Genomic DNA, 13,516 nt, shown 5'->3' with positions numbered 1-13,516 from the left:
GCCTGATTTTGATAGAAAAGGCAGGATCGACGGGGCCAGCAGGTGTGTGTGCTGACAAGCGCGGCGCGTGTGAAAGCCGAAATTGAGGATTTGCTCGCTGGGCGGTGGCGACCTGTCGGCGGTGGACACCTCGCGCTTTCCCCGCATAGGAGCGCGTTTGATCTGCAGCGCTGCATCTTCGAAGCCCTCCTCCGTCGCTTCCAAGGTATCCACCGCCACTGCAGATATAACTCCTCGACTCCATCTTTGCAGTGCCGCATCTTGCCCGTCAGACCGCACTTCGCCTTTCTGACATCACCAAAACAACGATGGTCGAGTCGCTGCCACCGTGCGAGCAGCCAGTGCTCACGCCCGAGTACCACGATGTGGTCATCGTGGGCGCAGGCATCTCTGGCATCTGCATGGCTTGCCAGCTAAAGCGCAAGTTCAACATCCACGACATCAAGATCCTCGAACGCAGCGAGGATCCGGCCGGCACATGGACCAACAACACCTATCCGGGCTGTGCATGCGATGTGCCGGCGCCCGTCTACTCGTTCTCGTTTGCCACCAAGGGCGACTGGTCGACATTCTACCCGCAGCAGAAGGAACTCAAGCACTACTTTGGCACGGTTGCGGCGCAGCACAACCTCCAAAAGAACTTTCACTTCCAGACCACCGTGCAGGAGGCGAGGTACGACGGCGAGACGGGTCTTTGGCATGTGTGGAGCCAGGACTGGCGCAAGGACGGCACCGACGGCGAGAAGCACCACTTTGTCTGCAAGTTCTTCGTCAGTGCTGTAGGAGGCCTTTCGCAGCCCAAGGCTTGCGACATCGAAGGCAACGAGACGTTCGAAGGACCCATCTTCCACACGGCCAAGTGGGATCACTCGGTGTCGTTGGATGGCAAGGACGTGGTGTTGATCGGCAACGGCTGTTCGGCAACCCAATGTGTGCCGTACCTGGCCGAGCACTCCAAGTCGCTCACGCAGTTCATCCGCTCCAAGCACTGGATCGCACCGCATCCGCACAACCCGTTCGACGACATTCCGGGCTTCAAGTGGCTGTTGCAAAAGTCGGTGTTTGTGCGCAAACTGCAGCGTCTGCTCATCTGGCTCGTTCTCGAGTCGCACTTTATCCTCATCCTTCAGAACCCGCTGGGTCGGCTCTTCCGCTGGAACTGGCGGCGCAAGTGCGAGGCGCACCTGAAGAGGAATGCGCCCAAGGAGTACTGGGACATGCTGCTACCCAAGAAGGACGAGCTCATGGTCGGATGCAAGCGCCGCATCATCGACGACGACTACTACCCTGCGCTGCGCAAGCCGCACGTCAAGGTGGACAACACCAAGGTGCAGCGCATCGAGCCGCATCACGTCGTCACCGCCGACGGACGCCGCATCAAGGCGGATGTGATTGTCATGGCCAATGGGTTCGAGCCGCATGCTGCAGGCGCACCCCTGAAGATCATCGGCACCAACCGATCGCTCCACGAGCACTGGGCCAAGTACGGCGAGGGCGGCATGATCGCCTACCGCTCGGCCCTTAATGCTGGCTTCCCCAACATGGGCCAGATCAACGCCGCCAACACGGGCACGGGCAACCAGAGTCTCATCTTTGCCTCGGAATGCACGGTCAACTTCCTGCTCGAGGTGGCCAAGCCCGTGCTCGCTGCCGCACGTCCACCGCAGCTGGCCATCGAGCACATGCCCGGCACTCCGGCCGACGAACGCGTGCAGCGGGCCAAGATCCCCACGTTCCAGGTCAAGCTCAAGGCCGAACTGGACGAACAGCACTTTATCGCCAAAGCCATGTCCCAGCTCGTCTTCACCAGTGGCTGCAAGGTGCGTTATTTCTGTTTCCCCGGAAACTCATGACTCGGAGCCATCGCTGACCTTCTTCCTTCGTTTGTGTATACAACAGAGCTGGTACATCGACCCCAAGAGTGGGCGTGTTACGTCGATGCAGCCCGACTGGCAGGTCAAGTTCATGCTGCGTTCGCACTTCCCCAAATGGGAGGACTTTACATTCACGGGCCTCAAGAACGGCAGCTACCACCCGTCGGGCGTGCCCTTCTGGAAGCTGCTGGGCAACAAGCTCGGTCTGGGCCACGTGCCCTATGTCGACCCCAAGGAGACACCCCAGATCAACCGCAAGGCCATGGATGCCTAGATCTTTACAGAATTTCGAATGCCATGATGCCTTAGAGCCTCGACTGAAGCATACCGTAGTGAAGTGGTGGGCGCGAGTGTCGGTTGGAGCTTTCTCGCGCGAAACCGGCTCGAGTGAGGGTGCGATCTGACAAGCTGGAGAAAATCGGAAGCGGCCGTGGAGGTTGGAGGGGGTCACAAGAGCGTGGATGCCCGATTTTGGCTCGAATTTCGTAGCGGTTGGCTGGGGTGGGGGCCGATAAAATCTTTACTCTCTCTCTCAGCTCAGAGGCTGACGACAACCGGCGCCCATTTGGGGGCAAAAAAAAAGTGGTTGGAAATTGAGGCCGATTCTTGGCTCAGCCTTCGCGTTCTTCCGGCTGTGGGTCCGAAGTCGGCAGCTGTGAGCGAATCACCATCTCATTCTGGATCTCCACCTGTCTTTCACCTCATCGCTTCCACCGTCGAACCAATTCGTCGATTCGTACTTCAGCAGCTACAACGGCATCGACGCATACTTGGCACGGCCTCAGAGAGCTTCAGCCAAAGCGATTTTGCGCAGCGCCTACGACGGAAGCATACTCGGACGCTCCCTTTGTCTCGACGAATCTAAAAGCAGCTCGAGTTTACACAGCTTCACGGCAGCTGCTTCAGCACTCGAATCCGACCGCAAGTAGCACAGCATCCAAAGGCTTTTCGCTAGAAAAGGCACCAGCTCGCATCGGCACCGGACGGCACAGCTACGCAACCCAGCTTGGTCTCGCTCCCACCGCATACTCGAGCAGAGCCTCAACTGCCTACTTTCGCATCGAGCAACTCCAGCAGCTCGTGCTCGGAGATAACCACACAGCATGTCGCACGCCGACCACACGCGCGACCCATGTCCATGGGTGATCCTGAACGACTTTGGCGGTGCGTTTGCCATGGGTGCCGTGGGCGGCACCATCTGGCACGGCATCAAGGGTGCGCGCAACAGCCCGCGCGGTGAGCGTCTGCCCGGCTCGCTCTCGGCGATCAAGGCGCGCGCACCCGTGCTCGGAGGCAACTTCGGCGTGTGGGGCGGCATGTTCTCCTCGTTCGACTGCGCCGTCAAGGGCATCCGTCAAAAGGAGGATCCGTGGAACGCCATCATCGCAGGCTTCATGACCGGAGGCGGTCTCGCCATCCGTTCCGGACCCAAGACCGCGGTCGGATCGGGTATCATGTGCGGTATTCTGCTCGGTGTCTTCGAGGGCGTGGGTGTGCTCATGCAGCGCTTCATGGCCGAGGGGAATAAACAGGTCGCCCCCATCATCCCCGATACCCTCCCTGGATCCGCACCACCAGCGTTGTCAGCATCACAATAGACTCGTCCCTCCCCACCCGATTGGACCTTCCAACCCAGTTTCTTTCAAAAATAAGTCAGCCAACGCAAGAGGCACGAATCAGAGAGCACCACCGCAGCTTTTCTTCTCTCGCCGTCGGGGTTTCTGCGCTTTCACATCACCACCACTATGGCTCCTACTTTCTCATGTGTACAGTTTCCCAATGGCACTTTGCGAAAATTCCAACAGGCAGATCCAAGATGTGCGAGGTTGTGTGTGGAACGGCTTGCATCGGTGCGGGAAGCTACTGGTCCGAAGGCTTGTCCTTTGGTTGGGCGACTCGGTTTTTGCGGAAGCAGAGGAACTCGAGTGCGGTCGACTTGCGCGTGTGCACGAGGATCTGCTTGACGCGTTCGAGCTCAGCGTTCAGGGTGTCCTTGTCGCCCGATGTGCGCACGTAGTTATGCGAGATGGTCTCGTAGACGTCCTTGAGCCGCTGTTCCGCCTGTGGCGAGATGTACGCCGCCAGCGTCTGATGAAGAAACTCGATCTCGAGTGTGGCTTGCAGCATACCGCCCATTCCAAATCTTCCGATGCGCTGGAAGGCATCGAGCGTGGTGGCGGTGAGATCGTCTACGAGCGTGGTGATGGTTCGCGTGACGAGTGGTTTGGCGATACTGCGCACGTGCGCGTGCACCTCGACGAGCGACAGCAGCGCCTCGTAGATAAACGAATGCACCCCACTAGGCTTCGGAATCGACGCCCAATCTATACACGATTCGAGAATACCCCGAGATATTATCTGAGAGAGGGCGCCTGATTTGCGCTGAACATAGTCGTTGAACAGGATCGCATCGAGTTGCACCGCCACTTCGGCTAGCGTTGCCAGGTCGTCATCCATCTTGACGGCGTATGCGTCCGAGAACTGCTTGACCAGCCCGGGGATCACACTGCGCGTGAGGTGCGCCAGATTCGTCACGCTCAATAGCACGCGTGTGTCAAGATCCCGCACGTCGACCGAACTGCCCGGCTGGCCCGGTACGGCTTGCACCGACAACGCCGTGCGTGGCTCCAAGGGGCTGTACTCGGAAAAGGCCAACTGCACCATGCCGTCGAGAAAGGCATAGAGCGCATCCAAAAATGCGCCCTTGATGCGCGTCGTAAACTCGCTCGCCACGGGCTGCTCTGCGGCGCGGTTCTTGCCGCGCGCCTCGAGTGCGGACACAGGTGTCGATGCCGACCGCCCTCCGGCGAGGTGAAATGCCTGGCGCGCGTTGCTCTTGTGGAAGGCAGCGATGGCACGCAGATGCAGCGTAGTGGCCTGCTCGTCCGGATTGAGCGTCCAGTCCTCGAGCAGGTGGAAGATCTTGGCGTCCTCCTGCCACAGCACGCACACCACCTGCACAAAGCAGAAGCGTGCATTGGTGAGCAGCGCCCGCAGCGTCGTCGCCGACGCGATGCCTAGCCCCGCCAGATCGTTGCACGCATCCACGACGTGCGCCAGCGTCTCGCGCAGAAAGTGCGCCGCCGTCGCCGAACTCGTCCCCGCAGGCACCCACGCCGCCACGGGCGGCAGCGGCTGGCGCATCAGAATCGACACGTCCGTCAGCGAGAACAAATGCGACACCAGGCTGATGTACGCCTCGAGCGCCTCGACCGCCCACGCCTTGTTCTGCGCCGACACCTTGTCCCCGCCCGCGCCCGCACCGGCACGCGCCTTGGTCTTGATGAACTTGCCCTCGGCGTTGTTCTTGGCGACGCGCCAGAAGCTGGGCAGGCCGCCGAGCATGGTGTCCGAGAGCGCCTTGACCAGGTCGCGGATCGCACGCCACTCGTCGGCGCCCGTGCACTTGTCGAAGCTGGCGTCGAGCTGGCCCGCGAGCCGCATGCTCTTCTGGAGGTCGCGCGCGCGGTCGCGTTCGGCGACGCTGCTCGACGGCCGCTGCCCCGCGCGCGTCGCCTCGATCCGGCTCACGCCCGCGTCGAAGGTGTTGCGCATGACGCTGCGCAGATGCTGATGCTGCGCCTCGAGATAGATCGACACGGGATCGTCCGTGGGATCGAGCTCGAGCAGGATCTCGATGGTGCGTTCCTGCTCGTCGACGTTGCGGCGCGGCTCGCGCAGCTGTGCGGTGAGCCGGCTCTGCATGTCCTTCATAGTCGCCTCCACCGCATCCCACACCTTGGCGAAGACGCGCTTCTGCTGCACATCGCCGCGCGCGCCGCCGGCCGACTCGGGCAGCTTGGCGCTACCCACCGCCAGCAGCTGGCCCGGACGACTGTCGAGCAGATACTTGCCCTTCTTGTAGTCGCGCAGCGCCATGTCGTAGCGCCCGCTCTCGACCGACTCGGACAGCGAGCCGGGCAGGTTGAAGAAGAACTTGGAGCGCTCAAATACGCCCAGCGTCGAGCGCAGCTTGATCGTCTTGAGGTTGTTCTCGAGCACAGGCATGAACACCTGGTCTGCCTTGGCCGAGGCGTTGGCAAGGATGGTGTTGAGCGACGCCACGCCGTAGTCCGCATGGGGCTGCAGCGGTCCGGACTCGGTGTCGCGCATCTCGCGAAAGACGCCGTCGGTGGTGGCCTTGACGGCGACGAAGCGGTCAAAGTTGTCTTCGACCAGCACCTTGAGCGCCTCGGAGCGCTGGTCGATACTGTTCTTGAGGTGGAGGATGCCGTGCGACAGGTCGGCGAAGGTCGCATCGGGGTGGATGGTGGACAGGAAGACTTTGGCGTCAAACGCTTTGGATGAGAGCGATGTCTGCGTCTTGACGTCCTTGGGCAGGCCGCGGAAGGTGGCCATTGACGAACGCAGGCCGAGCGGGTCGGGCTCATCTGCCACGCCCATGGACGATGCAGCGCCCTTGGCATCGGATTCAGCCTCGGTGGTGTGCCATTGCGAAGGCTCAAGCGAGTCGAGGTTGTACGCCTTGAGCAGCTCGGCCTCGTCGAACCGCAGGCTCATCGTGACGGTCTACCTCGGAAGCGACCTTCCAGCAGAGTTGTGGTGGGCCTGGAGCTAACTGAACATCGCCTCTTACGCCGACGCTGCGGAAGTACCTGGACGCTATGCGATGTTGCCGCTATCGGAGTGCTTCCAGCTGTGGTGTGTGTGTGGATGATGAGGTAGGAGGGGTCCGAGGAGGACACGCGAAGCCGAGCGGGTGGTGGTCGGTGCGCGAGCCGCCAAAAAATAGCTAATTGTTAAGTCTGATCCCAACCATCTGTGGCCGCGGAGCTGAGCCACAAATTTTGCCGCCCAAGTGGAGTCGTCAGCTTGTCGTGGACCCTTCTGCTGGCTTTCTTCCTGTCCACCGCAACTCGCAACAACACATCCTCTCGCCGCGAACATGTCCAAGGTCGCAGTGAAGCTCCAGTTCGAGCAGTCCACCAAGGACGCGCTCGAGGCATGGCAACAAACCATCCGCGACAACGCGATCAACATCATCCAAAAGACGCTGCCTGGCAAGATCCTCTCGCTCAACGCAAAGATCGCCGAGGTAGACTCGAACAGGGAGCACCTCTTCTCCAAGAGCCGCTACTACGAGCCCTCTGCCATTGGGACCGATGTCACAGTCTATCCCGCCCCTTCTTCTTCCAGCGACTCGGACCTTCCGTCAAGTAAGAAGCGCAAGACAGAGGCTGCTGCGGTGAATGGCGAGACTCCCTCGCACGAAGAGTCGGCACACGTCTTTACGGGAATCGTCAAGACACCGGTCTACCTCAGCAAAGCCTTCGACGAGCTGCGTGCCGAGTGGGACGAGCTAATCGAGATTATGGACGCACTCAAAATGTACATCAACCTGCAGATGCCCCAGATCGAAGACGGCGATACGTTTGGCGTTTCGATCCAAGAAGAGGCGCTCAACGAAATCGTTCGCTCGCAGGACGCAGCATACAACCTCATCGCAACACCCTACACCTACCATTCTGCACGCGGAGATATGGCCGCCAAACTCGTAAGATTCCCCGGGGTGGAGGACTACGCAGAGGCTATCCGAGAACATGATAGGAAGTCGGTATACAGACTCAAGATGCAACTCACCGACGTGAGGAACATGTATGCCGTCGTCAACGACATTTTGTCTAAGAATATCGCCAAGATCTCGTGCCCAAAGTCGGGGAATCAGATGGGAAGCTACAGCTAGTCTGCCCTCTCCGCTCTAATGGCATTCGTACATCCGTCCTCCTTCACATCCCTCTCATTCTCGCTCAGCAGCCACAATCTGCATCTGTACTTTTACATCGCATTCCAAATCCTAGACTTCCAATCCAATCAAAAAGCCAAATGCATTGCGAAACACTTCTACAGCAGTCCATGCGATCGTGTATGTATTTCATGCCTCGTCCAGAGGCGGCGCGGTCGACAGCTACTGGAATGCAGAGGTCTTGGCGTTGCGCACGATCTCGTCGCGCGTAATGTTGCTGCGGACGCACATCGAGTGGAAGATGCCGTCTTCGCGCTCAAACAGCTCGAGCGGGCTGGCGTACTCGGCGAGCTCGCCCTTGTCGAACACGGCGATGCGGTCGTACGACAGGATGGTGCGCAGCCGGTGCGCGATGCACAGGATCGTGCGGTTGCCAAACTCCTCGCGGATCGTCTGCTGAATCTTGGCGTCCGTCTCGAGATCCACCGACGCCGTCGCCTCGTCCAGCAGGATGATCTTGGAGTTCTTGACCAGCGCGCGCGCCAGCGACACGAGCGAGCGCTGCCCCACCGACAGATTCGCCCCCTCCTCCTCGATCACCGTGTCGAGATTGATGCGCGATACGTTCCTGCCCGGCGTAGCGTCGCCCGGTACAGCGAGCGCTGCCTTCTCGTCGTCGTGCGACGACGCCGTCTCGCTCGCCGGCTCCGTCACGGGCATGATCGGCGTGGCCGCACCGTGCGTGTGCGTGTCGTCGCCAATCAGGTACGCGCGCTTCAGCGCATCGTTCAGCCTCGCGTCGTCATAGATGCCGAACGGATCCAGGTTCGAACGCAGCGTGCCGCTGAACAGAAGCGGCTCCTGCGGCAGAATCGCCAGCTTGCGACGCAGATCCTCCAGCCCAATGTTGCCTACATCCACGCCGTCGATCTCGATCGAGCCCTTGCTCAGCTCGACCAGACGCAGCAGCGCCGTGAGCAGCGAGCTCTTGCCGGCACCCGTGCGTCCGACGATGCCCACCTTCTCGCCGCTGCCCACCTCAAACGAGATGCCCTTGAGCACCGACGGCAGGCCCGGTCGGTAGCTCAGCCAGATGTCCTTGAACGAGATGCGGCCCTCCTCGGGCCACGACTCTCGCGTCGGGTTGTCGGTGCGCGTCTGCGCCTTCTCCTGCTCCAGCTCCTCGGCGTAGTACAGCAGACGCTCCACCGACGCCGAGTCGTTTTCCACCTCGGCAATCTGCCGCGTCATCCACGAGAAGGCCTGGGCGACCGTGAGCATGTAGGTGAGCGCGATGCCCGCGTTGCCGCCCGTGATCGGCGTCGAGCTGGCCGTGGTGAGCAGCGCGACTATGAGCACCAGCAGCGCTCCCAGCATGTCGAGGCGCACACCCAGCCAGCGCTGGTTGGTGATGCTGAGGTAGTACGCGCGGTTCTCGATGTCCATGCGCTTCTGGTTCTCGCGCACGAACGTCTCGGTCTCGCGGTAGGCGCGGATCGTGGCGAGACCCGACAGCGTCTCGGAAAAGTGCGAGTAGAGGCTCGATCGCAGAATCGCATCGAGTCGCTTCACCTCTCGCGCCGATGAGCGGTAGAAGAGCGCGCCGAAGAAGTAGAACACAAGCACGACCGCGACCGCAATCACAAAGTAGTGCGTGAGGATGGTGATGAGGATCACGGCACCCGCCACCGATGCGATCGTGTTGGCAGCCATGCGCACGGCGTCGGCAAGCTGGTTGTCGACAACATCGACATCCTTGGAGAATCGGTTCATGATGCGTCCGATCGGCGTCACATCCAGCCACGCCATGGGCGCATACACGACGCGCTGGATCGCCTCGTGATGCAGCCGCTTGCACGCATAGTAGCTGAGGAAGCCCATCGCACAGCCCATGACGAACGTCAGGATGGTGACCACGATGCCGAGCATGGCGTAGATGCCCATGTAGAAGCCGATGCTCTTGTCAAAATGGTTCTTCTGCCACCAGATCAGCCAGTACGAGTTGAGGATGTTGGTCGTCTGCATGAGCGCCAGACTGCCCACGCAGAGCGGCACCATGTAAGCACCGCGGCCGAATTTGAAGTACGAGAGGTAGACCTGCATCGAGACCGAGCCCGTGTTGCGCTCCTCGGCCTGCATGAGTGCACCCGCCTTTTCTCCGGCCTTGCCGCCCGAGAGATGGTTGCGGTCCACCTTCTTGCCCTTCTTGGTGTCGTCGACCGAGTCCTCGATGGCCTCGGCCTCATCTTCCTTCTTCTCTTCCTCATCCTTCTCCTTCTCGCCGCCGAATTCGAGGACGAGTCGCTGGAAGGGACCGTTGGCCGTGTTAAGTTGGTCGTACGTGCCCATCTCGGCGATGTGGCCGTCTTCGAGCGTGATGATGCGGTCGACGTCCGGGAGGAAGTGGAGTGCGTGCGTGACGAGCAGCACGGTGGTGCCCTTGGCACGCAGACTCATGATGGCGTTGTAGAAAAGCGCCTTGCCGACGTGAGCATCGACGGCCGAGAGCGGGTCGTCGAGACAGACGATCTCGGCATTGTAGTAGAGCGCACGAGCAATGTTGACACGCTGCTTCTGACCACCACTGAGATTGACGCCTTTCTCGCCGATCTCGGTGAGGTCGCCAGCTGGGAGGATGGCCAGGTCCGCCTCGAGCTCCGAGACCTTGACAGCCTCCCAGTAGCGCTCCTCGTCGAACGGCTGGCCGAAGAGGATGTTGTCGCGCAGAGTAGCGTTCTGAATCCAGGCGCTCTGGGAGCAGTAGGCGACGCGCTCGCTGCCCCAATGCACCGAGCCGCTGGTCTGGCGCATCTCGCCGATGCACGCTTGGAGGAACGAAGACTTTCCTGAGCCGACAGGACCAACGATGGCAACGAGCTCGCCCTTGGGGATGGTCACATTGATGTGCGACATGGAGAAGGGCTCCTGCGCCGTCTCTTCGATCTTTTCAAACGACTGTGCCTCGCCTACCGTAGGCTCGAGCTTGGCGACATCCAGCACGGCTTCGTTGTCGCCATCGGCTGCTGCGTCGCTCTGCTCGGCACGGATCTGCTCCAGACGTCTTCCGTTGTCAGTGTCAGGGACCTTTGCCGTGACGGGAGCAGGGAGGCCTGGTGCGTTGGCGGCAGGGGGCGCGGCGGACTTCTTGGCGAAGTTCTTGGCCTTGCCAAACAGGCCCTTGCGGGACCCGGCGTTGGCTTGGGCGGCGCCTTTTGCGGCGCTGCCCCCCTTCTTGGCACCCAGTCCGTTCTTGCCCTTGTTCGCGGAGGGGAGCGCCTCATCGGCCTCGACGGTCTCCCATCGGAAGGATGCGTCGTGGACGACGAGGGCATGCTTGGAATCTTCGTCGTGCTCGACGGTGTCTTCGAGCTGTTCGGCGGTGAAGACGGTGTAGAGACGGTCGAAAGCGTTTCTTGCGTCCGTAGTAGCGGAGAGGGAGAGAGGCAAGAACATGAGGGGCATGCGGAGAAGCTGGAACAGGGTGAGGGCGGGGAAGACGATGGCAGGGTTGAGGTCGTGGCCGGTAAGGTTGTAGACGACAAAGGCGAGCACAGCAGCGAGGATGGGCAGACTGAAGGCGAGCGCGATGTTAGCGGATCGGATGATGAGGATCTTGCGGATGCCGTTGAGCTCGTTCTTGCGGATGTCGTAGATGCGCTGGAGGAACTTGGACTCATGAGAAAAGGACTTGACGATGCGCATGCCGCCGAGCACCTCCTGGATGGTCTTTGCACGTGCGTCAGTCCACTTCATCGAGGCGCGACGGATCTTGAAGAGCATCTTCATGGTCTGGAGCTGGATGGGCGTGGCTACGACGAAGATGGCGAGGCCGGCCAGAGCGGAAGGTCCCAGCTGGGTGAGGAGGATGATGACGCAGATGATCATCTGAATGGGAGCGGCAAAGACGACGGAGAACCAGGCGGAGGCGAAGTCGATGCGGCTGCAGTCGGTAGAGATGTGGTTGATGAGCTTGCCGCTGGATCGGGCTTTGCCGTTCATCTTCATGGCGCGGTCAAAGATGGCGGTGATGAGGGCGGCGCGCGCCTCGACACCGCACGACATGGAACGCCAGAAGAACTGGTGGGTGCCGAGCGACGAGATGATCTGCATGAAGAAGAGGGCGAACGAGAGACCGACGCCGTGACCGACTGGAGGACCAGGTACGCCGCGAGCGTGAGCGGCGTAGAGCTCCTGAGCGTACTTGATGATGGCCTTGAGCACGAGCGGCGAGGTGATGAGCGAAGCGTCTCCTATGATCTTGAAGGCGAGGCCGGACCAGAGCTTCCATGCGAGCTGGTCGTGCATGGCCCAGACGAGCGAAGGCTTCTTGTGTCCGGAAGGATCCTTTGGCAGCTTGAGTTTGCCAGGCTGAGGTGGCCCGGCGGCGGCAGCGGCAGGAGCGGGCCTTGGCGGCGCTCTCCATCTGGCTTCGCGCTGCTGACGACTGCCGCCCTTGGGGTTGAGGGTAGAGGCAAGGGCCCATGAAGCGCGAAGTTTCAGGCCGGGCTGGATCTCGCCAGAGACGAGTTTCTCGTTGTAGGCCTTGGCCTCGGCTACGCGTCGAGCCCAGTCTGTGTTGAGCTGACCACCGAGCTGCTTTGCGCTGAGGTCTTCGGAAAGAGCCCAGAGATCAGTGGCTTCGAGGGGACGCTGGTAGCCGAGGATCATGATGGGGGTCATCCATTGGAAGAAGATGCGATTGATGAGGCTTGCATTGGCGAGAGGAATGAGGCGGGCATCGTCGAGGCTGTTGGGTGGTGGGAGTGGCGGGTTCTTGGGCCGCCAGACCTGGTACCACTTTTCCTTGTGCTTTCCGCCGACGAAGCTGCGGACGCCCGGGTTGTACTCGTAGCCGGGCTTCTCATCGGTGGTGGAAGAAGGCTGTGCGGCCTGGTCGGTCGAAGCGACGGCGCTTTTGGAAGACTCGCTGTGGCTCTCGTCCTCGGTGTCGTGGATGACGGTGGGCGCCGCAGCGTCAACGGAGGGCACAGAAGCGGGATGTGAAGAGGTCTCGACTGCACCCGTCGCATGCGAGGCTGGCTCGGCCATAGGTGAGGTTGAAGAGGAAGTGCCGGACATGGTGAGAGAGCCGACAATGCAAACACCTGATGAGCGGGGATGCTGATCAGGTGGGGAGTGTGAGAAGCAGCAGTTCAAGCTATTGCATCCGAGATTGTGTGGGCGATGACGCCGGAAAGCTGTGGATCGGGCAAGACCAGAAGCAAGGGTGAAGCGTGGTGAGCTATCCCGCCTTGTGGTGGAAGAGGTCGAAGGCGAAGTGACGTGAAGCGGACAGGTATGCTCCAGACTGTGTGCTTAAGAGCAAATGGCGGCGGTGACGGTAGATGGAGGGAGTGAGGAGCGAAGGTGATGGATGGACGCAGATGGAAAGGAGCGCGGGAAACTGAGCGTGGACGAGAAGCAGGAACACACACAGGCTGCGGAGAAGGACGAGCGAAGGGCGAGGATGTGTGGATTGGGGCGAGGGGAGCAGCAGTCTAGGATCGCGAGCACAACGCCGCGGAGCAGACGACACACCTCCGAGACCGGCACAGAGCGACGCGCGTCGGCAAAGCATGAGAGCACATGGTGTCTTGAATCTTTTTGGACTGCGCCGTTTCTGCGCTCTCAATCCACCCTTCAGCTCAGTTCCATCGCTTGCTTTTGTGCCAGCTTCGTCAGCTTTGTGAATACACAAAAAGAAGCTCAGCGTCGTTGCTTTTGAGTTGGGATGTCACTGCGCAAGGAGCGCCAAGTGTGACAGATTTTGGTGGGTTTGGTGTGCGCAGAGCTTCATGATGAGCGCACACAGCGGGGCTCTGACTGAGACTTGGGGATCGGCCACCCCCACTCGGCTGTCCCGTCGGCCTTTTTCGAAAAGGAAACAAAAGTCCACTGCACCTTGTGACCGCCTCTCACCTGTGCAAAGTTGCTCAGC

At 60.7% G+C, this 13,516-nt stretch overlaps 5 protein-coding genes across 5 annotated transcripts; 3 read left to right on the top strand and 2 right to left on the bottom strand.

Moving 5' to 3' along the window:
* Nucleotides 1-308: 308 nt before the first annotated feature.
* Nucleotides 309-2,148, top strand: PAN0_001d0132 (uncharacterized protein; the record flags this gene model as incomplete). Its single annotated transcript, XM_014803752.1, has 2 exons — nt 309-1,820; nt 1,900-2,148. 2 exons carry the CDS (start codon nt 309-311, stop codon nt 2,146-2,148), a joined length of 1,761 nt encoding a protein of 586 aa, XP_014659238.1.
* An 829-nt stretch (nt 2,149-2,977) lies between these two features.
* On the top strand, nt 2,978-3,472 carry PAN0_001d0131 (mitochondrial import inner membrane translocase subunit; the record flags this gene model as incomplete). The annotated part of the gene is made up of 1 exon (XM_014803751.1): nt 2,978-3,472. One exon carries the CDS (start codon nt 2,978-2,980, stop codon nt 3,470-3,472), a length of 495 nt encoding a protein of 164 aa, XP_014659237.1.
* Nucleotides 3,473-3,734: 262 nt separating this feature from the next.
* On the bottom strand, nt 3,735-6,395 carry PAN0_001c0130 (exocyst complex component sec5; the record flags this gene model as incomplete). The annotated part of the gene is made up of 1 exon (XM_014803750.1): nt 3,735-6,395. The coding sequence occupies one exon, from the start codon at nt 6,393-6,395 to the stop codon at nt 3,735-3,737; it is 2,661 nt and encodes an 886-aa protein (XP_014659236.1).
* Nucleotides 6,396-6,780: 385 nt separating this feature from the next.
* PAN0_001d0129 (proteasome activator complex subunit 3) lies at nt 6,781-7,578 on the top strand (the record flags this gene model as incomplete). Its single annotated transcript, XM_014803749.1, has 1 exon — nt 6,781-7,578. One exon carries the CDS (start codon nt 6,781-6,783, stop codon nt 7,576-7,578), a length of 798 nt encoding a protein of 265 aa, XP_014659235.1.
* Nucleotides 7,579-7,800: 222 nt separating this feature from the next.
* PAN0_001c0128 (ATP-binding cassette transporter protein) lies at nt 7,801-12,657 on the bottom strand (the record flags this gene model as incomplete). The annotated part of the gene is made up of 1 exon (XM_014803748.1): nt 7,801-12,657. One exon carries the CDS (start codon nt 12,655-12,657, stop codon nt 7,801-7,803), a length of 4,857 nt encoding a protein of 1,618 aa, XP_014659234.1.
* Nucleotides 12,658-13,516: the final 859 nt, after the last annotated feature.

Source organism: Moesziomyces antarcticus (genome assembly GCF_000747765.1).
Source record: "Moesziomyces antarcticus DNA, scaffold: scaffold_v10001, strain JCM 10317, whole genome shotgun sequence".
NCBI lineage: Eukaryota > Fungi > Basidiomycota > Ustilaginomycetes > Ustilaginales > Ustilaginaceae > Moesziomyces > Moesziomyces antarcticus.
The sequence above is the reverse complement of the archived record's forward strand: the minus strand, read 5'-3'. Positions and strand labels throughout refer to the sequence as shown.